Below are 25,538 nucleotides of genomic sequence, written 5' to 3'. Positions count from 1 at the left end.
TTAAACAGTGGTAGGCATTGTCCATTGAGAGAATGCGTTTAGGCTTGCTTAAGACCCAATAAATGCATTGGGCTTATTCTGGACAGATTCTAGCTATAGTATATTTGGGCAATACCCCTGTCATCATAAGCAGGGCCGTCAGCAGGAATCCAGGGCCCCTTGTAAAGAAGTAGGCTGTACCCGGTCCCCCTCACTTATAAACAACATTGATATTATTACGATCAGTGGGCCTTGCCAAGCCAGGGACCCATAAAGCATGTTTTCTATGGCCCTGATCTTAAGGATGGTCATTTGGATCCAGACCATTTTTTCATGAGCAAATTTGCCTTGAAAAAAACACCTTTTCTTGATGAGTTCATTTACAATTTCATAACAGCATCTTCAAGCCTTTTAGTGCCAGTGTCTCCAACGTTAGTCCCTCTTGATGGTTAGAATATTACGTTACTTTACTAATTTGATAATTTCTACTCCAGTACAAAAGTTAATCATCCTGAGGTGTTAGGTCGTCTATACGTCTACCATAAAGTATTTGCCGTAAGATCAAACATTTTTAATATTAAGTCTCAAGTGGTTGTTCAGTTTTGTGTTTTTATATCCTTCTGTTATGCATTCTGTCCAAATGTCTGCTGCATTTATTTTTATTTCTTTGCTTTTTATTTGTTTATGGCCCGACCCTATTCCCATTTCAGAGATCAAACTCCACTAACTGATGAACAGTTGGTAGCAGGGTAAGACCAGATCATTATAAAACCACATTTCCTTTGTTTTGAACACCCTTGTCTTTATTCACTCATTCCTTCCTGTTTTGTGTCTTGAATACAGTATATATCCGGTATCGGTACATATATACGCCTACGCCAACTGAAATCTCTGAGATTATTGTTGTAATATTGCAGATCAAATGATTTAATGGTCTCTCTGGGTATATCCTGTATTTCAAAAGTCATGTTCAGTGCTTGCTACAAAACCAGCAACTCTTCAGTTAATTTAGCCTTTGAGCCCTCTTCCTCTGCTTTTTTTAATTTGATTGTTGATGAAACACTTTTTTTTTTTTTTTAAATAGATCTATAGACTTCATGGCTAACCAAAACATAGGATTAATAATATTTAAATGTATTTCTCAAAACAGAAACATGATATTGGTCATAATTAAAATGTGATTTGTGTCTGGCCCATGTCAACTGTTTGGAAAAACACCACGTGATGATGATATCCCTTTTTCATGTGATGGTAATTTCGGCGTGCAGCATGAGCTATGTGAAACCAGCATGAGACTTTCACCTCCCCTTTAAAAAGCCCTGACCTCTGTCGGCGGGGGCTTATTCACTGTTTCTCCTCTCCAAACTCTATTTAGACCAGCTCCTGTCTATCGGGGTTGCAGACTCATCCATGTGATTAACCTAACCCTCCTGTCCATGGCAACATCATGGCCACCATCATAGGGTTGACGCTAAATACAGTTTAATAAAGGCAATCAGACTGAATGTGATATAATTGGGACTTTCCTAGATGTCTTGTTGCTCTCCTCCTCACTTCCTGCTCTTCTCTACCATTGGATGGTTTACCGGTTGACTGTATTTTTATCCTCTCTCCAAAAAGGTTCTCTGACAGCATCTTAGCCACTATCTTGGCCACCAAGTCTGATATGTGTGGAAAGAAGTTTGAGCTGAAGATAGACAATGTGCGTTTCGTCGGACACCCCACCCTCCTCCAGCATCCTCACAGCATTCAGGTAAGAGTTTGTGATGAGTTGAGCGGAAATATCTATTAAGTGCAAATATATCTGTCTGTTGGTCCAGCACGTAACAAAAACACAGCTCTGGAAAGAAGAAGAGAACACTGTACCTTTTTCTTTCCAAAAAAGTCTAATAGGAAGGTTTTGAGTGAGGAACAGAAGGGTTAAAATTAAGAGACCACTGCAAATTGAACGCTTCTCTTCCTCACTCAAAACGTTCCTTTTCAACTTTTTTGGAAAGGAAAGAAAAAGGTGCAGTGGTCTCAATATTTTTTCCAGAGCAGTATGTTGTTGGTTTAACTCTGGGTCCACTCTGAGACTGATTTCAGATCACTTGCTCCATCTAGTGGATGAAATGGCATGCATCGCAGTGGATCGCAATCATGTGACAGTACTCAGTAGATGGAATGCCCAGAATATCAAGGACAAAAATATAATAATTGGGAGAAAGAAATCAATGGAGATATTAAAATATGTAGCCTAGTTTAATGAATCCAACCTAAAGTAGACTAGTCTTTGGTACTTTTCCATTAACTGTACTAGACATTGAAAGAATGAAAAACCTGAGATTATTCAGCTGGGGGTGATTATTCATTTACCTCCCCATTAAAACATTTAATTCATGTAATTTGTATCCTGTTGTAATCCTGAGCTTTTTGTTGGACTGCCTTTCTTTGGCTAAAATCTTCCACAACACAATGGCCGTGCTCTAAAATGTAGCCTTGGCCTATTCTTTATAAATACACATTGCTGTGGAAAAGTATTTGTCCCCTTAATTTTTTGGTTGAGTATATTTTGACAAGTAATTAATTTGCATTTTATTGCATGACATAAGTATTTGATACATCAGAAAAGCAGAACTTAATATTTGGTACAGAAACCTTTGTTTGCAATTACAGAGATCATATGTTTCCTGTAGTTCTTGACCAGGTTTGCACACACTGGAGCAGGGATTTTGGCCCACTCCTCCATACAGACCTTCTCCAGATCCTTCAGGTTTCGGGGCTGTCGCTGGGGAATACGGACTTTCAGCTCCCTCCAAAGATTTTCCATTGGGTTCAGGTCTGGAGACTGGCTAGGCCACTCCAGGACCTTGAGATGCTTCTTACGGAGCCACTCCTTAGTTGCCCTGGCTGTGTGTTTCGGGTCGTTGTCATGCTGGAAGACCCAGCCACGACCCATCTTCAATGCTCTCACTGAGGGAAGGAGGTTGTTGGCCAAGATCTTGCGATACATGGCCCCATCCATCCTCCCTTCAGTACGGTGCAGTCGTCCTGTCCCCTTTACAGAAATGCATCCCCAAAGAATGATGTTTCTACCTATGCTTCACGGTTGGCATGGTGTTCTTGGGGTTGTACTGATCCTTCTTCTTCCAAACATGGCGAGTGGAGTTTAGACCAAAAAGCTCTATTTTTGTCTCATCAGACCACATGACCTTCTCCCATTCCTCCTCTGGATTATCCAGATGGTCATTGGAAAACTTCAGACCGGCCTGGACATGCACTGGCTTGAGCAGGGGGACCTTGCGTGCGCTGCAGGATTTTAATCCATGACGGCGTAGTGTGTTACTAACGGTTTTCTTTGAGACTGTGGTCTCAGCTCTCTTCATGCCATTGACCAGGCCCTGCCGTGTGGTTCAGGGCTGATCCCTCACCTTACTCATGATCATTGATTCCCCACGAGGTGAGATCTTGCATGGAGCCCCAGACCGAGGGAGATTGACCGTCATCTTGAACTTTTTCCATTTTCTAATAATTGCACCAACAGTTGTTGCTTTCTCACCAAGTTGCTTGCCTATGGTCCTGTAGCCCATCCCAGCCTTGTGCATGTCTACAATTTTATCCCTGATGTCCTTACACAGCCCTCTGTTCTTGGCCATTGTGGAGAGTGTGTGGACAGGGGTCTTTTATACAGGTAACAAGTTCAAACAGGTGCAGTTAATACAGGTAATGAGTGGAGAACAGGAGGGCTTCTTAAAGAGAAATTAACAGGTCTGTGAGAGCCGGAATTCTAACTGGTTGGTAGGTGATCATATACTTGTCATGCAATAAAATGCAAATACATTATTTAAAAATCATACAATGTGATTTTTTTGGATTTTTGTAGATTCCGTCTCTAACAGTTGAAGTGTACCTATGATAAAAATTACAGACCTCTTCATTCTTTGTAAGTAGGAAAACATGCAAAATCAGCAGGTTTTCAAATACTTGTTTACCCTACTGTAGGTCCATCCTGTCATTTCTATAGTCTATAGTATTGACTCCATATCAAATTTCAAAGATGGTTTTGGTAGTTAGTCTTGAGTAGAGACATTGTCGTAGGACCTGAAAAGAGCACTTCATGCTCAATGACCAAATGTCACTAAGTCAAAGCAGCTCTGTATGGAAGAGTTGGAAAACATTCCTCCAACTTCACTGTGAGAGACAGATCAACTTCTTTCAGGAAACATTTGGTTGCATTGATTGGAGTTAAATCCAAATCTATACCTCCCAAGGCTTTGTGTTATGTGTTGCATCACAGTATTCGTGCTATTTGCCCACTCAGTTTTTTTTAATGTGATTTTGGTTCTCACAACATTAAATGCCAAAAAGAAAGAAATCCAAAAGGTGGCCTGTTTTAAGACTTTTTTTTTACCAGGTAAATTAAGTGAGAACAGATTCTCATTTATAGCAACCGTCTTTGAAGCAATTTGTCAGGAATAGAATTATGGATATTTCAACTTGCTCATTCTGGGATTCAATTTAGCAACCTCTTTTACTGGTTTATTGTTTATTGGCTACTTGCTCCCCCAAATTGAATACCTTCTTTACTAAATCAAGATCAAAGAAATTAAGTACATAACATGGCAAGTATTTTGTTCTATTGTTCTATATTTTATGCTTTTGCTTATGTCATTTATTTCTTTACAGGTTTCCAAGGCAGACCCCTCCCCTAAAAGAGAGACGCCAACCATGATCCTGTTCAGTGTTGTCTTTGCTCTGAGGGTAAATTGGTGACTAAGCACTTTTCTCATGATAACCTAGCTAATTAAAGTTTCATCTGGTAGTTTGGGTCTATCAACAGGCCAAGTTAGGGAGACACAATCACCTGTATAGGTGCATTTACACATACTCTGAATGTTTCATGGTGTAATGGTGCTGCAGGTGTAATGTAATATTTAGACACAGACACATGAAACGTACACAGTTTACATACTTTATTTACAAATGGGTGGAGAGAATATATCTATAGGATAAATATGAACCGTGAATATATAATATCCATGGATTTACAGTTGATGTACATATTTACAGTATCAATATAGTTTGTCTAAAAACAGTGAGAGCAATGTAGGGGTATTCTTTTCTTAACAGTTCAGAGTTGGCTTGGTATGTATGGGGTGTGTATAGTGGTGTCTCTATGGGCAAGATAGATAGTTGTTGAGGACCACAGCGAGGGGAAAGAAACTGTTCAGGGAGACTGCTTTCCTAGATATGAACTGGTCTCTTGGTGATAACGTTTAAGCATTGGCCCTATCTGTGGGGGATAGGGAGCTGGCAAAGGGGTTAATCACTCCAGCTAGCATGGCACCACCCTCCCGGGGGCATGACTCGCCCAGCTAACTGCTGAGTCACTCGCTCTGCACAGCCAGGACCTGCCAGAATATGCAGTCATGTTTATCCCCGTCTGACCAGCAGCTCACGTGGGCTGTCCCTGGCACTGCCCGTGGCACTGTGCCTAACGTGACTGGCCGAAAATTCTGTTGAGCTCATTTCACATGTTTTTTTATTATCATTAAATATTAGTAACGTATGTTTTAGAAACGTTTACTAGCAGATCCAATATCCGTTATAATTTCTGTAAAGGTTTCAGAACTTTTAAATTAGCTGTTTGAAACTCGGGGCATCTTTTGTGACTCAAGGAAATGGTGAGGTTCAAAATGATTGACAGTCTTGACAGTCTTAAGGGTATGTTTGTTCCGTTTATCGTTCTTGATTCATTCACAGTTAAATTCTCTCTTTTATCATTGTAGTTTTCAGCTGAATGAATTTATTGTTGAAATGAAGAACCCCGGATGGTTATACTAGAGGAACCGGCTTATGGGGTTCTCCTGCCAACATGACTAAATATTCTGAAATAACCTTTTAGTTTTTGGAAACAAGCTTTGAATTGGCAATTGTCTGAACAACCAAAATGGTAGTTTCTGTTTTAGTCTGTAGCCTTATAAACCACATGTGCGAGTTATAGTGGGATGACATAGCCCTAATCATCATCAATCAATCAAATTTATAAAGCCCTTTTAACATCAGCAGTTGGCACAAACTGCTTTTACAAAACACCCAGTCTGAAACCCCAAGTAGCAAGCAACAACAGTGTTGAAGCATCATGTGACTTGTCTTTCATACGATAGGTATTTTAATCAGTATTTTACTGAAACATCAAGATCTCACCAGGTCGAGCTAAGAAAATCTCCTGTCAACATAAAAAACACAGACCTGTCCTGTTTTCATCACACTTTTTCCAGTGAATTTAATGAAAACAGGATGGAAACACGGTTAGTGTCCAAATACTATTTAAACTATACAATAGTGTGGTTTGAAAATACTGCTGGTTTGAAATTCCTTTTAGGTTCTATGACTAAAGCCAATGTGTTTTGCATTAAACAATGCTGCTAACATTTAGCTCTAGTAATGTAAACAAACCCATATCTGAACCAAAGATTAACTCCTTGTTACAATATCCTCATTTGTGTTATTTAGAGTTACAGTCACTCTGGATAGTAGCTCATGATAATGATTAGCATAGTACCATCTCCAAAATGCCGTCACGCAATTTCAGGCAATACGCTATTACAATAAACCTACAGCTAGGCGTTTATTTATTTATCCTGAATTACACCTGCTACTGTACAGGTTAACCAAATGTGTAAGCGATTTGTAAAGTAGTAAAACGCTGTTTCCGTAACGTGACCACCCGGTGCCCCTGCAGGCTAACGCCGACCCGTCAGTCATCAGCTGCATGCGCAACCTGTCCCGCCGCATTGCCGTCGCCCTGCAGCACGAGGAGCGCCGCTGCCAGTACCTGACCAGGGAGGCCAAGCTGATGCTGGCAGTACAGGACGAGGTCACCACCATGACTGAGAGTGAGACAAAAAACACTTCCTTTACAACTGACCACTGCTTAAGTCTAATAGCAGTTTAGACCCGTAACGCCTATCGTGCAGTAACATTCCCTTCGTCAAGTACAAGGAGTTTCTGTTATTCTGACCCAAAGTAGAGCACGAGGGTTTGTGTCGAGTGTGCACTTCCTGGCTTTACGATGTCATTGCGTGGTCGGCGGCTGGATGTGACTGGATATTCTTTCTTTTTTGTTTTTAGCTGACGGCAGCCCTCAGTCTCCTTTCAGACAGATCCTCCCTAAGTGCAAACTGGCCAGGGACCTGAAAGAGGCGTATGACAGGTTTGTAAAAAACACTTGATGTGATGTTTAATGAGGCGATCGTACTTCCCATGCACTGACAGTCTGTGCTGTGTCTAGTCTTTGCACGACAGGGGTGGTGCGCCTCCATATTAACAACTGGCTTGAGGTGAGCTTCTGTTTGCCTCACAAGATCCACCGGGTAGGGGGCAACCACGTACCCCCAGAAGCCCTGGAGCGCAGCCTCAAGGCCATAAGGTGTGTACGTGTGGATTTTAGTCCATTTTTTTTAATATTATTGAACTGTATGTCACGTGTGGGCTACAAGTGGTTAATTACACCACAACCTTTTAGGCTGTAGTTGTCAGCAATGCCCATGCTCCAGGAAAACCACAAAAACAATCGTCATGTGGGTTGGTGCACCATGGGCATATTTAGTCAACTAGACGGAACGTACGATGTGGTTTCGTCTCCCGTTTTGTTAATCCTCATGCATTGGTAGATTTTTTTTAACATGTTTATGATTTGCTAGAAAATGTATTTGCCGTTGAGCTGTTAGTTCCTAGCAGGCAACAGGAAATGAAAAGTGAAATAAACAATATTGAAGTCACAGCCTTAAGGGTTAATGTAGGCAATTGGTTGGGTTGTTCTCTAAGCTCCACCCAGGAGGTTAGAGGTGTTTTGTTGAAAAAGTTTCTGTTGAGTTTTTAGAACAACATCTTTTCAGTTGAGAAACACAATGTTTTCCTGATCCCAGAAAAATGTCAATACTAGTGTCATAAACATCTGTGAATACATACGCTGGTATACGGTTTCAAAGTGTTTTAGATCTACATGATAGATTCTACTTTAATAGCAGTGCCCATATTGTTTCCTTTTATACCGGTAGTCATTTTATACTGGAGTGATCGTCACTATGATTCTTGACTTGCAAAAAATTATTGTTAAATTATGTTTAATTAAAGTAAAATACTGGATAATTTAAGGAAAGTTTTATTTCATTATAATTTTTGGCATTAAGAGTTTCTAATTAAATTGTACTCGATATCGGTGTTAAATATTGGCCATTGGTCAGCATGGTCTAAAAAGAAATCGTTATCAACCTTAAAAACATCTGAATCAGTCATTGTCTGGTCTGTACATTTGCATGATTAGATCTGTACTATGGAAGGTTTTAGTTGCAGTAGTAATATAACTAGGCCAAGTACATTCAACTAATGAGTTAGAATAAGGTCCTGTGCCACCCTGCTGCTTTCTGCTTTTCTCTTGTAGGCCACAGTGCCCCCTAATGGCATCCTTTATTTAGTCACTTTCACATTCTCCCGTTTTTTGTTGTTTGTTGTTGTAATACAGGGCACCACTGTAAATGAGACCTCGGTCTCAGCTGGCTTCCCCTGTATTAATAAATCATAAAAAAAAGTCAGGACAGCATCTTTCTAATCTCAAAATATGATTACTTGTAACTACTTGAGAATTGCCCTTTGTAAAACATGCATTGAAACATAAATAAGTTGTAATTACAGCTATATATATTATTTTTCCAATAAATTAAAGTTTTTTGCCTCCTAAGAAACGTGAGTAGAATGACTAATAATAAACCTGCCTGATGGACAAGATACCGCGGCAAGAAAAAGTGAACGCGTTGGAATTTTGGAATTAATACTATTCATATGATCATACTATTTGATCTGATCTTTATCTAAGTAACAACAATAGACAAACACATTCTGATTAAATGGAGGCAAATCAAGTTTATTTGTATTGCACACTTCATATACAGGGGCAATGCAAAGTGCTGCACATTAGAAAAAATGAATATCAGGCATGCTAGAAATATAAATTTAGCAGAAAAGACAATGCATGCAAATAAAAAATTCACATTTAAGATTATTAAAAGATTAATAAAAGGCAGAAGAAAATAAAAGTTTTGAGCCTAGATTAAAAAGTGGTCAGTGTTGGAGCAAGTCTATGACTTTCTGGCAGTTGGTTTTCCGACTCTGCTCAGCATAATGAATGACATCTGCCTCACCTGCCTTTGTTCTTACTCTGGGTATGGCTAGCAGACCAGACCCTGATGACCTGAGGGGACTAGAGTGTTGACACCAAGATATGTCTGTGATGCCACGGCATTAATGGTCTTGTCCCCCAGGCCGTATCATGCTCTGCTGCTGCTGGACAGTGAGAAGGCTCTGCTGGCCCAACTGCCTCTGGACTGCTCTCCTGCTCTTGTGCGCCTTATCAAGACCTGTTCGGCAGTCAAGAACCTGCAGCAGCTGGCACAGGATACAGACCTGGCCCTGTTACAGGTTGGTGGGAGCACCTTGTCAGTGAACTCTAGTTGACGTGAGCCCACTTTTTCCACAGGGGACTGTAATTTATTTTAAGATGTGCTTTCTATCTGATCGCTGAATGTGTTGCCTGTACACTTATTGTCAATACGAGGAATTGCAAGTAATCATAAATCGTCCTCAGTGTCCCACTGTAATATTGGAGTCATATATTGGCTGGTCTTATATCGCCATCTATTGGAATATATTAGGAAGCTTCCCCTTTAGTCATATTTCCATACAGGCTTGCTTTGTCAAATGTCCAATAACGCATTTTCACAGTTCAGTTTCTGTTCTTTGTGTGTGTGCAGATCTTCCAGATTGCTGCTCACTTGGTGTACTGGGGCAAAGCCATCATAGTGTATCCCCTGTGTGAGAACAATGTGTACATGCTGTCCCCTCATGCTAACATCAGCTTGTAAGTATCCATATGAATTTAATAATGAATTTCACATATTTTCCTTACATTATCAGAATTATTTTTTAGTATAAATATATAGAAATCAAACTTTTGTATGATTTCTATTTGCATTTGTTGAACTTCTAAGCATCATCAGAAGCAACATTTAAATTTAATTTATGCCAGAGTACACTGGTACAGAAATGACAAAACATCGGTGTCTGTATCAACATTCGATGGTTGTGTTTTGTGAATATTTCTTAGAAATGCATCCCTAGTAGAATATGAATAAAATCAGCATCTCCTTCTTGTATAGATACTCTCCATTGTCTGAGGCATTTGGCCAGCAGTTCCCTGGTCATGACCTGCCTTCCATGCTGGCTAAGTTCTCCCTGCCGCTTTCACTGTCTGAGTTCAGAAACCCCCTGGATGCTTTAGTACAGGAGGTAGGTCTATTAGGATAAACACACACTTTGACAAAGACATTACTTCCCAAACAAGCTAATCATATCCAGAAGTCCCACTCCCTTTAGTTTCTGTTGCTAGTTTAGTCAAGCTTGGACCAAAACTATGGATTCCATTGCGATTACACAGAGAAGTTCCAATTTCCTGTTAGAAATTGCATATTACCTTTGTATTGGGAGTCCCAAAAGTGTGTCTGTAGTTGCTATATGAATAATCAGCAACATTTTAACGATCTACTAATCCTACAGAACATCTTCAGATGGGAAATGGGACGGTCAAAATAAAGGGTAACCCTTATCCAATAGCATTAATGGTATATACAGCTCTGGAAAAAATTAAGAGACCACTGCACCTTTTCCTTTCCAAAAAATGGACATGCCTATATAATGTCCTGCTCTTCAAAAACCAAGCCATGAAGTCCAAATAACTCTCCGTACACATCTGAGATTGTGTTGAGCCATACATTTAGGGTAGGTTAGTGACAGTCCGAAGGAGCAGAGTGCGCTCCATTGTTGTGAAGTTTGGAATCACCAAGACGCTTCCTAGAGCTGGCCATCCAACCAAACTAAGTCACTGGGCAAGGTTCTTGGCCAAGAACCCACCGGCCACTCTAGCAGAGCTTCAGTTTCTGTGCAGATGGAAGACCCGTCCTGAAGCACAACCATCCCTGCAACACTACATCAATCAGGCCTTTGATAGAGTGGCTTGACACGTGCCACTCCTGAGTAAAAAGCATATGACATGTCGTCTAAAGGACTCCGAGCATGAGGAAAAATATCTGGTTTGGATGAGACCAAAACGAAACTATTAGGCCTGGATGCCAAGCACTATGTCTGGTGGAAAAAAAGGCACTGCTCGTCACCTGGCTAATACCATCCCAATGATGAAGCATGATGATGGGAGTTTGATCTTGCTGTGGGATGCTACTTATTGGCGGGCAAAAGCAGACTGGTCAGGTTTGAGGGATGAACAGAGGTCCTTGAAGAAAACCTGATCCAAACGCTTCTGGACAAGTCTGTGAATGTCCTTGAGCGGTCCATCCAAAGTCTGGACTTAGTGGGGAGACCCACCCCCCCCACCTTTTCTTTCCATCCCTGCCTAAACCCCCCTCCCTCCTGGCCAGGCTCAGCTGATCCAGATGGTTGTGTGGATGCTGCAGCGCCGCCTGTTGATCCAGCTCCATACCTACGTGTGCCTGCTGGTGCCCCCTGGTGAGGAGGAGCCCGCTCTGCTTCGCGATGAGGTGCTCCCCCTAGTGGCCCGGGTGGGGGGGCGCAGCCTCAGCACACCCAGCGCACTCAGCTTCGGATCCCCAAGTATGTGAACTTCCTCTTCAACCAGCTGACATTCCCTCGGTGGTTTAACGTCGAAGTAGAATTTTCTTTTGTCTGTGTGTTATATTACCTTTTTGTAATCTTTTTAGTGCCTAATCAAAAGCTGAAACGGTACTGCTATGCCTCTGTAATCTCTTCTCACTCACCGCCTGTCTCTCCCACTCAATCTCCTTTGTAGCCAGCAGTGATGACATGACCCTCACCAGTCCCAGCATGGATAACTCCAGTGCAGAGCTGCTTCCAGGGGGAGACTCTCCACTAAACAAGAGGATGACCGAGACGTTACTGGCCAGCCTGACAGAGCAGGAGCGCCAGGTCATCCTCAACATCCCAGCTGCACAGAACCCAGAGGACCTGCGCATGTTTGCCAGGTACAGTTTGCCCCCAAAGAAAGGATGCAGGAAGTGTAGCCTGATCAGAAACCATAGCAACCAAAGCTCCAAACCAAACCTGCTACATACTAGGCTAGGTGGATATTATCCTCTGAAAGTGAATAAACACAGAACTCGTCCACCAATCAGATTGTATACCGTCACCATGACCTGTCCCTTTGCAGCAAGTCCAGTTGACATGGAAACCTGCACCGTGCACCACAAAGGGAACCGAAAGACCTTTTAGACCATTCAGAAAAAGGAAAAGAAAATCCAGACATGGCCAACTTGCTCAACCCATCCATTTCAACCAAAAGTAGTTTCGCTCTGTTTGCTATATTGCTTTGTGATTTCAAACAAGTAATTCTGTAACACTGCTGGCTGCTGCAAAAGCCATATTGGCAGCAGATAAAATAAATATCGGAACATCATACTATTTTGTAAAAAAAAACATCTACATGATCTTTTTAGGCGGTAACAATAATTCCTTATTCCAAACTACTCAAAATTTTGCCTCCATGATGTTCATATCGTTTTCTGTCATTGTCATCAGGAACTGTTGCGTGCACATGTGAGTTGTTGGATCAACCAATCTGTGCTTCACTTAACCTAATTAAGTCATTTTTCTGGACTGCCCCTCTGGGCTGGGGTCTCTTGTGAGTCATATATTCAGAGCAAACATTAATCAGTCAGCTTGGTCCTTCAGAAAATTAGGAGAAAAGGCCTTGCCCAATAACCTTCTATCTTCATTTCAGAATACACTTTGTAAAAGTAATTTTTGGTTGTATTATAATATTCAGTAGTTATTAAGAGGGTGCAAGAAGTAATAAGAAGCACCAGCCTTAAGCACTGAATCAGTGGTATTATTTAAAAAATTACCCGGCGAGTTGTGTGGATGTTCTTCCTTCCAGGCTGCTGCACTACTTCCGTGGGCACCATCACCTGGAGGAAATCATGTATAACGAGAACATGAGGCGCTCTCAGCTAAAGACCCTCTTTGACAAATTCCGAAGTGTGTTGGTGGTCACCAACCATGAGGACCCAGTCATCTCCCTCTTCCAGTCGCCCCTGGAGTAGGAGACAAGACCCTTCCAGAAACCTGAGTGTACAATGTACGGTACCATGGCCTTATTATGGTGCCTTCTGGTTGTATGCCATGATTACAATTTCATAGAGCTAATATACAGAGATCTGTCATTGCACTGCAAAGGACAGATACAATAAATAAATACTGTCTGCTATGCTTGGACCGTTAGCAAATGTATATAGTTTTTAAAATGTTTTACATAAACTTTTTTTCTATTTACAGATGTTTTATGTTCCATGACTGGTTTTCAATAATAAATTATTGAAAGAAAGTGTGTGAAAAGTTTTAGTAAAGCCTATGTATTGGCCAGTTAACACTGTATTTGACCCAATAACTTTTATTTACAGATGTTTTATGTTCCATGGCTGGTTTTCAATAATAAATTATTGAAAAAAAAGTGTGTGAAAAGTTTTAGTAAAGCCTATGTACTGGCCAGTTAACACTGTATTTGACCCAAGAATTTCCAAGCAAGTTTTTTTTTTTTTAGATTCCTCTAGGTAATGGATCATCTAAAACAAACACTATGTAGGAACACAGCAGTAATGATCATTCCAGACTCCAGGCAGGGCTGCCTCCCTTCAGGAGACTCTCAGGGGTGGGAGAATAAAAAAAAAAGCCAAACATCAGAGAGAGGTTTTTGCTTTGAGGAGCCCAACGTTCCAAACATCTGTGATATCAATGATTCCCAGAGATCTTCTCAGGCAAGGACATTTAATTAAAAAAATAAAACAGAGGAATATGGAGAAAGACTGGAATAGAAATTCGAGATGGGTAGACAGTTTTACAGATGTTTGGAATACAGTAAAATATACTGTAGTAAACAAGTAAGTTGCGCTGCATTTTCTAAGCCATCCAAACTCCCTGCTCAGGCTAAATGCAATGGTTTCTTACCTATAAAGAGTTTGGATCTGAGCACCTCCCCAAGGACTGTAAGACACACAAATAGCTTTTCCATCTGATTGGGTTGGGTCAGAACCAAAACATATGTATTTAGAAAATGCATTGTTGATTTCTTTCTGGTTAGAGATGACGCAAAAGAGTCTTTGAATACTGAACTCACTGATTTTTCATTCTGAGACACTTGATGACATGTTGTAAATGACCAGGTGTTGCACAATGTTCACTACATATTTCAGTCTAAGACTCCTTTGCGGTCAAAATGAGGGGTGTCGTTCAGAACAAAAGTGTCCAAAACTGGATCATCTCTAACCAGAAAGAAAATCTACAATGCATTTTCTAAATACATGTGTTTTGGTTCTGGCCCAACCCAGAATCAAAACACAGAATGGGCTCTTCACAGCATGAACACACCCTCGTCCATTGTGCATCTGACATCCCTGCGGAATGTTTCTGACATCTTGTGGAACCCATGCACGGAATAATTCAGGCTGTGTTAAAGGTAAAGGGGTCTGAAGCGGTATTAGATGGGTGTACCCAATAAGATGGCTATGGAGTGCATGTAAAAATAGTAGGTCTGAATTCCCTACAGAGTGATAACATTTTCACTTTGGCTCCTCTGCAATGATTTCTAAAGATATAGACCCAATTGCTGACATAGCTCAAAGCTGAAATGTTTTCACTTGCATTTGTATCCTGCCTTAAAACCTGGTTATACAAAAAAAAAAAATCACAGTTTGATTAAATTCCCAGATTCAACTCTGCTGTGTTCACACCATCACATTCATCGAGTCAAGCGTTGTCCGGTGAGTGAGTCCGTCTCTGCCTGTTTGTCCACTACACTCACACATGGGTGACCACGAAGATAGAAGCGCAGGGGCTTGGAGGCCCACTCCCCGTGAGAGTCAACGCCGATCCGGGGTGCAGAGACCACCAGATGCGGGTCTGACTCCTGTGGCCCCATTTGAGGGTCTCTCTCCAGCCACACTTCTGGGTCTGAGGTTAGGTCTCTCCGGTCAAAGCAGCGCTGTATGTCCAAGGCCTGGCACAACTTAGAAGGGCCATTGCACAGCTCCTTGTCCTTCAGGGCCCGAGCGCCCTCCCTCCGCTTGGCTGCACGCAGCTTCCGCATCACAGGCAGGCCCTGGAGGGGCTCCACAGCACGCAGGAGCACAGCAGCACCTTCCCCTTGACAGGAGAGACACAGAGCACATCAGTTACAAGGCTCCACCTGGACTCCTCACAACAGTTATGAGGCTCCACCTGGACTCCTCACAACAGTTATGAGGCTCCACCTGGCCTCCTTCCAATGCTTCTTCTCAAGTTGAATGGAAATTAACGTCAAGCGTCTTCGATACACACCTGAACAAAAAGGTTTGTTGAAATGTCTTGAGTATGAGCCTGGCAGTTGTACTGTGTGTGATATCTTACCTTGGCTGGAAACATTCATACACAGGTGGATGCCATAGATGGGGTACACATAGATGGTGCCTGGTTTCATAAACATGGCGGTGGTCCTCTGTGTGCGTTTCCCCCCGGCAGAGTGAGAGGCTTTGTCCACGCCCCCCAGGTAGGCCTCCGTCTCCACCACCCGCCCCCTCAGTTCACCCCCATCTGCACACTGACGCACCAGCACCTAGCAGAACAAAACCAGGAATAACCACATTGTTCTGTCTGTCCTTCGGAGGTGAAGTCCACATTAAGAACATGTCTCTGAACACAAATGTGCAGTCACAATAAGCTGTGTGTGTGTGTGTGTCTGCCTGCCAAAGGCTGTGCAACCCCAAGCTAGACTCCAATCAGGCGTTGATGAAGGAACACATGGGCAACGCCTTTCACGTGAAGATGTTCCAACTCATCTGCATCAACAGAGTTCATAAGTTTTTACTCTGAGGGCCGCAGAACAGATGGATCTGGGGGTTAGTGACGCAATATCTCACAAAAAATAGAAGTACTGTCCCATCAGTTGTTCCGATGTCAGTCAGCACCAACTGCTCAGTTTTCTGTCAGTGCCCATTAGAGAGAAATAACCTCTGAGGAGAACAATCATTTCAACACTGAGCACGTCCTTACAGTCTATTTCCACACTAATTACATACAGTGTTCCCAGCCAATGTGCTGGAGGGCTGCAGGAATGCGTGACCACACGGGGGAACCAATAAACGGCCAGTCCGGAAGACCTGCCACATGATCACGGTTTTCTTTTTTATTACAGAGCTCGCTGTTAACTGGCCCAGACACAGCTAAATTAAACACAAACAGGATTCAGGGACCCGGGGCTAAAGAATAGTCAACGTGTGGAAGAGTCATGGTTAAGATTACTAATAGTCACTCTGCATACACAAGTACATCCTGCTTTACTGCTCCTTGCCTCGGGTTCATCATTTGGATAGATCACACTTCCTACTATTTGTTGCAACGATAACCTTTTCAGAGGTAGGGTAGACCACAAATATTTCTACTCCAGTCCCTCTTGCTGCTTTACTTCATGCGTAGGCTATAAGGCCTTGCTACATTAATGTAGATGTATCATAACAAGGGTTAGATTACAATAACGTTTGATTGTAATTAAGCAACATACCTTGCCCAGGAATGCTTTTGCCAAGCTGATACATGGCTGGTTAAAGAACTCTTCTCCAAGCCTTTGGCAGTACTCCTCCTCGGAGAAATAGGGACACTTTACTATCCCCGGATTGACATCGCCACTATTGGTATAGTCATGATGCAGGTCATTCCTTTTCACTTGGTCCTCAGACTCCAATACGGATTCCGAAATCTGCTTTCTCTTTCGCCCTGACATGTCAGCTAGCTACATTGCTAATAACAGTCACCTTGCCTGACAATTTTAAGTCACTGTTTTGAAACTTCACCTACCGGTAACAAGAAGAAAGGGTAGTTAGATATTCACTTTTTGTTTTCTTTATATCGATAGAATAGATGTATGGTAAGTAGATACAGCTAGCTTTGTTTTTGACAAACTGTGCTGTAGCTAGCTAGGGCTGTTACAGACAAGTTACGGCGCACTTTTGTTTACCATAATACGACCCTATTCAAGATACACGAAAGTACGTTTCGTGTTCATTTGCAAGGGGGTTGGCACCCACACATTGCTCGATGTGGAAAGTATTTTTAAATTTGCTTGCTAGTTCGGATTGCTAAACTATCCACTGCAAATCGTATATCACATGACCGCTGGGACTTAACCGGATTTAACTCTTAAAGGGACCAAACACTTATTATTGTATGATAACGCAATCCACAAATTATGGAGTTAAAATATTGTTTAATAAATCATACAATGGATAGAGGAGGAACAATATTTTCAAATGTCCTCCTTTTTCTCATTCAACCTTTGTTGTAGTTGTGTAGCCTATTTAATACTTCCGAGTATCTGTTTCAATGCCAAACATTTTAGGCATGTGGCATTAAGTACATCAAACGGAATGCAATCTAGAGATTTAGGTATCTAGAATACATTATTTTCAAAGGCGTATTCCCTTGCATTTTGGCATCAAGGCAAAATTCAGGGGATGTTTTAAATTAATGACTTGACCTTTGTATAAACTCAGGATTGTTGGTGAGTTTTCCTCCAGAATTTCTCAACATGGTTACAGCATGGACTGTATGAGTCCCAGCTGTGTTTGCTAGGACTACTATTGAGATGCAAAAGCAGGTGACCAAGGGGATCAATTCACAGTGACTGTGGATTGTGTCACCTTCCTGTTATTCTATTAAATATTTTGCCTAAGCCATGTCTGAATTGGCTGATCCCGATAAGGCAGTGGCCTTTGTTTGATTGTGTTCCTAACAGAATAGTTGACCCTTGCCAAAGATATTTAAAAATGATTGTGGTTTCTTGTGCTCATTCCATGGATTTCATTTTGCATTACAAACACCTTTACAGTATCTGGATGATTTCCTAGAGACATCATTCACTTTACCACTCTCAGTTTGAGTTTTGTTTTATATTATCTCAATAAGACTGATTCCATTCAAGGGCCAACATAAACATCTTAAATTACATATAAGACTTTCATAATGAAACCATGATACCAATTATCAATGTTGCAGATTTTGGCCTAGATACAGTAGTTTTCACATAAAAAGGCATTTCTGTTACTTGTATCTTATTGCTAATTGAAAGGCACCCATGGCTTATTGTCCAATTTCAGCTTTGGCAATAAAGCTCAAATGTAAGTTTTTCCCAGTTTTGTTTACATGGTCAACACTTTTGTAAACTTCTTCCAGAATCCAGAAAAGTGGATTGGCAGTAGCGGTTCATATACAGCTCCGGAAAAAATTAGGAGACCACTGCCCCTTTTAATTTCCTTCCCAAAAAAGTCGAAAAAGAAGGTTTTGAGTGAGGAAAAGAAGGATTCAAATTAAGTGACCACTGCAAATTGAACGCTTCTGTTCCTCACTCAAAACTTTCCTTTTCAACTTTTTTGGAAAGGAAAGAAAAAGGTGCAGTGGTCTCTTCCCCCCCCGGAGCTGTATATAATGTCTCATTAGAACCATACAGCGACGCCAAACGTTGGTACAATTCACTCAAACAATGGTTGTTTTCCTGTTTATGGAACTTTAGTATTATTCAACATGGCTACAAATATCAAAATAAATGAACACTTTCCAGTCATCAGTCTATATCAGGGATAGGAGAGGTTCCACTCTTTCCTCACCCTGCTTTATCATTTGACACAGCTTCAGCAGAAAACCCACGCCGGTGTACTAAGTGGTTAAAGTAGTTCTGATGTCTTGTTGCCTGCCTGCTACCCTTGCCAGGAAGAGATCTGTCTGCACCAGGCAGCACGGCCCCATACTGTGTTGACACGAGTGTGCACGTAGCATGGTACCCTGGGAATACAGTACAGTTAGCAGTGTACAATGTCCTTTAGTTCAAATGCTGTCGGGACACAACAGGTAGACAGGCCTTTAGGTAGACAGGCCTTTTGGTGATTTGAAATTAGCCGTTATTTGGAAGGTGTTTCTCCTTTTCAGCTGTCAGCCTACCTCCCACGGTCAGTACAGTGTATGCCAAATCTGCCTGCAATAGCAACCCGGAAGATGGTCTGAGGAAGATGTTGTCCTTTAGTGTTATGATACCAGGTCACTTTCCACGCCCGTTTTGGTTTTGACATTCTTTTTGACAGTTGACTTGGACTGAAATAGGTGCTGGTGAACATTTTAGGTAGCCTATGTATGGTATATATTTAGGTGCAGGAGCTCCACAATGCTTTTGAGCTAATATTGTAAAAGATGGACAGGTGTTCATGTAGTCAAGCATTTGAAGTGTTGGCACTCAGCTCTGGTCAGCTCCTGCCCAAAACAAGCACTGCATCTAGAACCTAGATGGAAGGGAATGGGCCCAGTGTTGGCCAGGTTAGACAAAAAACATCCTAAGAGGCATCTTTGAGCTTCATGGATTTTAAAGTGATTACACTCTGTTACCATGCAACAAGCTGCAACGATGGAGCTGGAGAAGAGGAGAAGCTCCAAAAAGGAATGTGGTGACTGCAACTCCTGGAAAACCAGTCCATTTATTAATGCCAGCTGTCAGTCAAATTTTAGACCTGTCATGTGTAGTTAAGCAGAAGGGTGCAATTAAGCAATGCGTGGCCGGGAGGATTATAGTTTATTTACGCTTACCAATATCACGACCGATTTGGAAACAGAAGTGGCTTTGGACTGGCAGTGTACAGACATTATAAAATGTTTCCTGACATACTAACGTTGGACATTTTTTGTTTGTTTTTGGTCTGTTTGACATTTTCATTTGACATTTTAATAATTTACCTGAAAATCTTCAGCATCTTACAGTTAGCGCATATATCTTCAGATAGCAAGGCGGGACAACCACACCCCAGTAAAATACAGTGGGGTGAACAAGTATTTGATGCACTGCCGATTTTGCAGGTTTTCCCACTTACAAAGCATGTAGAGGTCTGTAATTTTTATCATAGGTACACTTCAACTGTGAGTAATGGAATCTAAAACAAAAATCCTGAAAATCACATTGTATGATTTTTAAGTAATTACTTAGCATTTTATTGCATTACATAAGTATTTGATACATCAGAAAAGCAGAACTTAATATTTGGTACAGAAACCTTTGTTTGCAGTTACAGAGATCATACAATTTCTGTAGTTCTTGACCAGGTTTGCACACACTGCAGCAGAGATTTTGGCCCACTCCTCCATACAGACCTTCTCCAGATTCTTCAGGTTTCGGGGCTGTCGCTGGGCAATAGGGACTTTCAGCTCCCTCCAAAGATTTTCTATTGGGTTCAGGTCTGGAGACTGGCTCGGCCACTCCAGGATGTTGAGATGCTTCTTACGGAGCCACTCCTTAGTTGCCCTGGCTGTGTGTTTCGGGTCGTTGTCATGCTGGAAGACCCAGCCACGTGCTCTCGACCCATCTTCAATGCTCTCACTGAGGGAAGGAGGTTGTTGGCCAAGATCTCGCAATAAATGGCCCCATCCATCCTCTCCTCAATACGGTGCAGTCGTCCTGTCCCCTTGGCAGAAAAGCATCCCCAAAGAATGATGTTTCCACCTCCATGCTTCACGGTTGGCATGGTGTTCTTGGGGTTGTACTCATCCTTCTTCTTCAAAACATGGCGAGTGGAGTTTAGACCAAAAAGCTCTATTTTTGTCTCATCAGACCACATGACCTTCTCCCATTCCTCCTCTGGATCATCCAGATGGTCATTGGCAAACTTCAGACGGGCCTGGACATGCGCTGGCTTGAGCAGGGGGACCTTGCGTGCGCTGCAGGATTTTAATCCATGACGGCGTAGTGTGTTACTAATGGTTTTCTTTGAGGCTGTGGTCCCAGCTCTCTTCATGTCATTGACCAGGTCCTGCCGTGTAGTTCAGGGCTGATCCCTCACCTTCCTCATGATCATTGATGCCCCACAAGGTGAGATCTTGCATGAAAGGCCCCAGACCGAAGGAAATTGACCGTCATCTTGAACTTCTTCCATTTTCTAATAATTGCGCCAACTCACCAAGCTGTTGCCTTCTCACCAAGCGGCTTGCCTATTGTCCTGTAGCCCATCCCAGCCTTGTGCAGGTCTACAATTTTATCCCTTACACAGCTCTCTGGTCTTGGCCATTGTGGAGAGGATGGAGTCTGTTTGAGTGTGTGGACAGGTCTCTTTTATACAGGTAACTAGTTCAAACAGGTGCAGTTAATACAGGTAATGAGTGGAGAACAGGAGGGCTTCTTAAAGAAAAATTAACAGGTCTGTTAGAGACGGAATTCTTACTGGTTGGTAGGTGATCAAATACTTATGTCATGCAATAAAATGCAAATTGTTCTCCCCACTGTACTACCATTCAGAAGTTTGGGGAAACTGAGGAATGTCCTTGTTTTTGAAAGAAAAGCACATTTTATGTCCATTAAAACAACATCAAATTGATCAGAAAAACTTTCTTTAGACTGGTTCAGTATCTTCAGCATCAGAATTTGTGGGTTACAGATCTTGTGCAACCATTTGTACTACTCCCTTGACAGAACAGCGCAAACTGTCTCTAACCAGAATAAAAAGAGAAGTGGGAGGCCCCAGTGCACAACTGAGCAAGAGGACAAATACATTAGAGTGTCTAGTTTCAGAAACAGACGCATCCCTCAACTGGCAGCTTCATTAAATAGTACCCATAAAACACCAGTCTGAATGTCAACAGTGAAGAGGCGACTACGGGATGCTGGCTTTCTAGGTAACCATTTTGAATCTGTAATTTAACCCACTAATGCTGACGCTGAACATACTGAACCGGTCTAAAGAAGGCCTTTTTTTTATAGCTTTTTTAATCAGCACAACAGTTTTCAGCTGTGCTAACACAATTGCAAAAGGGTTTTCTAATGATAAACTTAGATTAGCAAACACAAACCCAGGAGTGATGGTTGCTGATAAAAGGCCTCTGTAAGCCAAGGTAGATAGTCCATTGAAAATTATTAATTTCCAACTACAATAGTCTTTTACAATATTAACCGTGTCTACACTGTATTTCTGATCAAATTTCATATTATTGTAATGCACAAAAAATTAGCTGTTCTTTGGAAATCCAGGACATTTCTAAGTGACCCCATTGTTAATAAATTTAACCATTTAGGAAATTAGTTGAATTAGGTTTTAATCTATGGTGCCAACACAGGAATGATGATGCCTTTCCACAGTGATGCCAAGGCCCCATCCATGACTAACTGATGAAGGATCTCGGTGTAGCTAATTATAATTGTGTCAATATAGTCAGTTGGTTGGAAACGTTCCCTGATTATTGCATTCAATCTGAATATGTATGTCTGCACTTTTATGATGAATAATAATGAATAAAGCCCTGTGTTTGGTTTCTCTTAAACCTTGAGCACTGACGCACAAGGCCCTTTAGATTTATTTTGGTTTTCCTCACAAATATTTGAAAAGCCACCACATAATCATGAAGCCATTAAGCAAGTTCCTATTTACTTCTTAGAATTGTTTTAAGTGGCCTGACCTTGGTCTTTGACACTTCCTTTGTGTGTATACAATGCTTATGTTACAGCAAGCACAGTGATTACAGCTTCCCTTAAATCAGAGGCGTGGCTAGGATCACAAAACATTCGGGGCTTAGCCCCGCCCCGCCCGGGACAGAAAGTACAGGGTTTTGAATGTACATGTGGAAAATGGTGATGTACACGCTAGCGGCCTACACGTTTATACTGTCATAATGCGCGATCGGAATTATAGATGAATAGATATGGGCCCAACGACGCCACTGCCTTAAATGTCATTTTTCCTGATAAATGAATCCTTTGAAAAGTTAGAGCCGGATGTTTGCCAAATGCGAATTGCCATGAATCCAACTAAATTTAAGATCCATGTTTCTCAGTACCTGGGTGTCATAGGGAAAATACTTAACACAAATATCAAGGTTTAACACCCTTGTGAGACAAAACACCAGAATGGCGGGATTAGACAAGATGTGTTTATGATGAACTTGTGTCTTGTACAAAACAACGCTTTTTTTTCAAAGAGGAACTGTTTAAATGTTATAGATCAAAGGTGAAGGTCATAGATATTATTTGTTTTCATGTGTGGGGTGGTGTTGTCAATGTGTTTTACATGTTGGCAACCCATACCTAGGAGAATAAATAAAAGGTCATAGTGAGAAAATTGCATAACATTGTACTTCAGTGATTTCAAAGTCAGTTCTGGGTCAAATTTAAGTTATTGGCAATTGTTTTGTTTTTCATTAACCCCAAGAGTTATTCACTTTGACCTGCCAAAGTGTCTCCTGACGCAGCTTTTTGAAGATTATTTAAGGTTTGTAAAAGGTATTTGGAATATGTATTGCTCTAATGGAAAACCCTTGAAGCTGTCAATGCCGGCAACTCTGTGAAACAACATTCCCATGGTGTGATATGTAATGATTTACCTATTAAAAGTTTAAACAGACAGATGGCAGCCCTCTCATGTTTCAGTTGCGCTTGTGCTCAGTGTACCAGTCAAAGGAGAGGGAGCAAAGCCCTGCTGTTTGTTTTATAATCAGGCAAGCTTTTCATTATGCAATCTCTTCTTGAAAAATGCATTAAAAGCAATTGTAACCATGGTGTGCCCCATTAATAATGCAGCACCTACATTTAGCAAATTGAAATACTGTGTTTGATCAGCGTATTTGTTCATCTGAAAGACACATTCAACAACATTTAGTCAAAATCAGGCCAGTTATTTCAGTGTCTGAAATATAACTTTGGTGAACTAGACTCACACCACTGAACAGTGGCTCCCCAAAAGATCAAGAAATATGCCCATTGTAGTGCAACAGTGTTGGTTAAATGAATATCCTTGTATTGACAGCATTGTGAATCAACATTGTTACAATACAGACATCTTCATAATGACCCTATTCTGCTAGTCAGTGGTGCTACATCAGCATGGTGCGTGATTCATCCACATTTGGTTCATGCCCGGCCTGCGGTGACTGAAATACTGCATGTCACATATGTACTGATGATGGTTTGGACAGATGGAGACAGATCCAGTCCCTTCCCCAATTCAATTGAGGGGGATAATTCAATTCAAACTAGCACTTTCTACAGTAGCCCCATCATGATCCACTGTTACTCTGGACAAACATTAAATAAGCACTGTCACAACCCATTTAGAATAGCAGGGAGCAGAGAACTTCCGGAGCCCAGTGCTGCATGCATAACAGACTCCCCCTGGGGCCAAATCCTAGACTCAATAGAACCATGATGAAAATAGCTACAGCACCACACAATGTAAATAAATCATAACCAAACCCTAAACACTAAGTTTTAGGGCACATATTCACAACTCCGTACTGTTTGCCTGACTGTACGTTCTCTAAATTTAACCTGATATTTCTGTCAGCTGACAAGCAGATCCAAGCGTTACTAATCGGACGCTCCGCTGCTCCACACTACTCCACTCTACATTTCCATCCTCCCTCTCAACCTCCAACTTAACCTCTCTCTCAAACGGAGCATGACCATGGCATGTTTGCTGATTCGGATTCTTGGCAGAAAACGTTTTCCTATCTCAGATAACACATACTATAAAAAAGCAGTTGTGGCTACAAATGTGTTAATGGCACAGAATCCTACCTACAGATACCTGTTTGTTTGGACTGGCTTAAGAGATCTCTCCCAATCCTCAATTATTGTACTCTCATTAGCCTTTACCCTCATTATTTTACCCTCTTAGTGAAAAACAGTCACAAAGGTCTCTTAGTACTTGATAAGAAGAGGACATATGAGATGCATGTGGTCCATCCAGAGCTTAGTCTTCGTCTGTTTTCCCTGGTTCCCTGCATTAATATTTCATAGATGCTCATGAATGTTTTATGACACTCTTTTCGTGTCAGGTGCACCTGAGGTGGGTGTAGGTCCTTGGTGAGAGGGAGAGGCTCCACATCTGCTGGGATCGGGTTCCAAGAGGCCCCTGGCTGGCCCCACCCCCTTGTCAGAGACACGCTTGACGAGAAACATCTGTCCAACCTGCTCACGCAATTATTAAACTTCAAGTGCATGTGGTTCTGAAGATAGCAACTTGTTCTGATTAAACTGGATATACAGGAGCTGGCATGTGGGATTTTGGTTAAGAGGCTGAGTGGGAATTGAGAGGTTAAAACACAACACTGAGAACATTGTAGCCCACCACACCTCATTTTAGGTCAAAAATAAATAAATCCTGCCTCCATGTTGGTCAAAAAATAAAAAACTGGCCTGTAGAGATGCACTCACTCTCAAATGCATAGACAAAGATGCAAGACCAGTCTTTATTTCCACATTGGTTTACATTTAAAACGTTTGGAACATTGGCCCATAACAAACCTACCAATTTTGCAGGTTTTCCTACTTACCTGCAAAATCGGCAGTGTATCAAATGCTTGTTCTCCCCACTGTATACTGTATGTTGAGTTAAGACTTCAATTTAACTATTGAACCAAGCTTGTTAGGATTTAAATGAATATTGTTTTATTTTAAAGTAAAACAATTGTTTATTATTGCAATTGTTTAT

The 25,538-nt window shown here is 41.5% G+C and overlaps 2 protein-coding genes and 1 long non-coding RNA gene across 7 annotated transcripts in view; 2 read left to right on the top strand and 1 right to left on the bottom strand.

The window, feature by feature from the left end:
- nprl3 (NPR3-like, GATOR1 complex subunit) overlaps window positions 1-13,513 on the top strand; it is a 19,188-nt gene extending 5,675 nt beyond the window's left edge. For 2 of the 5 annotated variants that reach the window (XM_010874862.3, XM_010874857.5), the window contains exons 3-14: window positions 690-728; window positions 1,600-1,732; window positions 4,645-4,719; window positions 6,704-6,857; window positions 7,093-7,174; window positions 7,253-7,390; window positions 9,282-9,438; window positions 9,771-9,877; window positions 10,176-10,305; window positions 11,448-11,640; window positions 11,837-12,029; window positions 12,941-13,513. In XM_010874862.3, the coding sequence (XP_010873164.1) occupies window positions 1,646-1,732; window positions 4,645-4,719; window positions 6,704-6,857; window positions 7,093-7,174; window positions 7,253-7,390; window positions 9,282-9,438; window positions 9,771-9,877; window positions 10,176-10,305; window positions 11,448-11,640; window positions 11,837-12,029; window positions 12,941-13,106 (1,482 nt within the window). In that variant the 5' untranslated portion in view covers window positions 690-728; window positions 1,600-1,645 and the 3' untranslated portion in view covers window positions 13,107-13,513. Of the gene's footprint in view, window positions 1-689; window positions 729-1,599; window positions 1,733-4,644; window positions 4,720-6,122; window positions 6,270-6,703; window positions 6,858-7,092; window positions 7,175-7,252; window positions 7,391-9,281; window positions 9,439-9,770; window positions 9,878-10,175; window positions 10,306-11,447; window positions 11,641-11,836; window positions 12,030-12,940 lie in introns of those variants that run through there. The other 3 variants (XM_010874860.4, XM_010874859.5, XM_010874861.4) reach the window with 2 other exon arrangements.
- On the bottom strand, window positions 13,489-17,215 carry mpg (N-methylpurine DNA glycosylase). Its single transcript, XM_034295229.1, has 3 exons — window positions 16,595-17,215; window positions 15,445-15,649; window positions 13,489-15,201 (listed from the first exon to the last, which is right to left on the bottom strand). The coding sequence occupies exons 1-3, from the start codon at window positions 16,811-16,813 to the stop codon at window positions 14,798-14,800; spliced, it is 828 nt and encodes a 275-aa protein (XP_034151120.1). The 5' UTR covers window positions 16,814-17,215; the 3' UTR covers window positions 13,489-14,797.
- Window positions 15,210-25,538, top strand: LOC105013375. The gene is made up of 3 exons (XR_828233.2): window positions 15,210-15,387; window positions 15,470-15,583; window positions 24,883-25,538. It is a non-coding gene; the product is annotated as an uncharacterized LOC105013375 (long non-coding RNA).

The sequence above is a fragment of the Esox lucius genome, chromosome 11 (assembly GCF_011004845.1).
Source record: "Esox lucius isolate fEsoLuc1 chromosome 11, fEsoLuc1.pri, whole genome shotgun sequence".
NCBI classification, from domain to species: domain Eukaryota; kingdom Metazoa; phylum Chordata; class Actinopteri; order Esociformes; family Esocidae; genus Esox; species Esox lucius.
This window is presented reverse-complemented; position numbering and strand designations above follow the sequence as displayed.

Excerpts from the sequence above, each read along its gene's own strand:
- mpg (XM_034295229.1), bottom strand. The coding sequence starts at position 16,813 with ATGTCAGGGCGAAAGAGAAAGCAGATTTCGGAATCCGTATTGGAGTCT. Across the intron at positions 15,650-16,594 it reads CAAAAGCATTCCTGGGCAAG|GTGCTGGTGCGTCAGTGTGC; the intron begins GTATGTTGCTTA and ends TTGTTCTGCTAG. Across the intron at positions 15,202-15,444 it reads TATGAATGTTTCCAGCCAAG|GGGAAGGTGCTGCTGTGCTC; the intron begins GTAAGATATCAC and ends TCTCCTGTCAAG.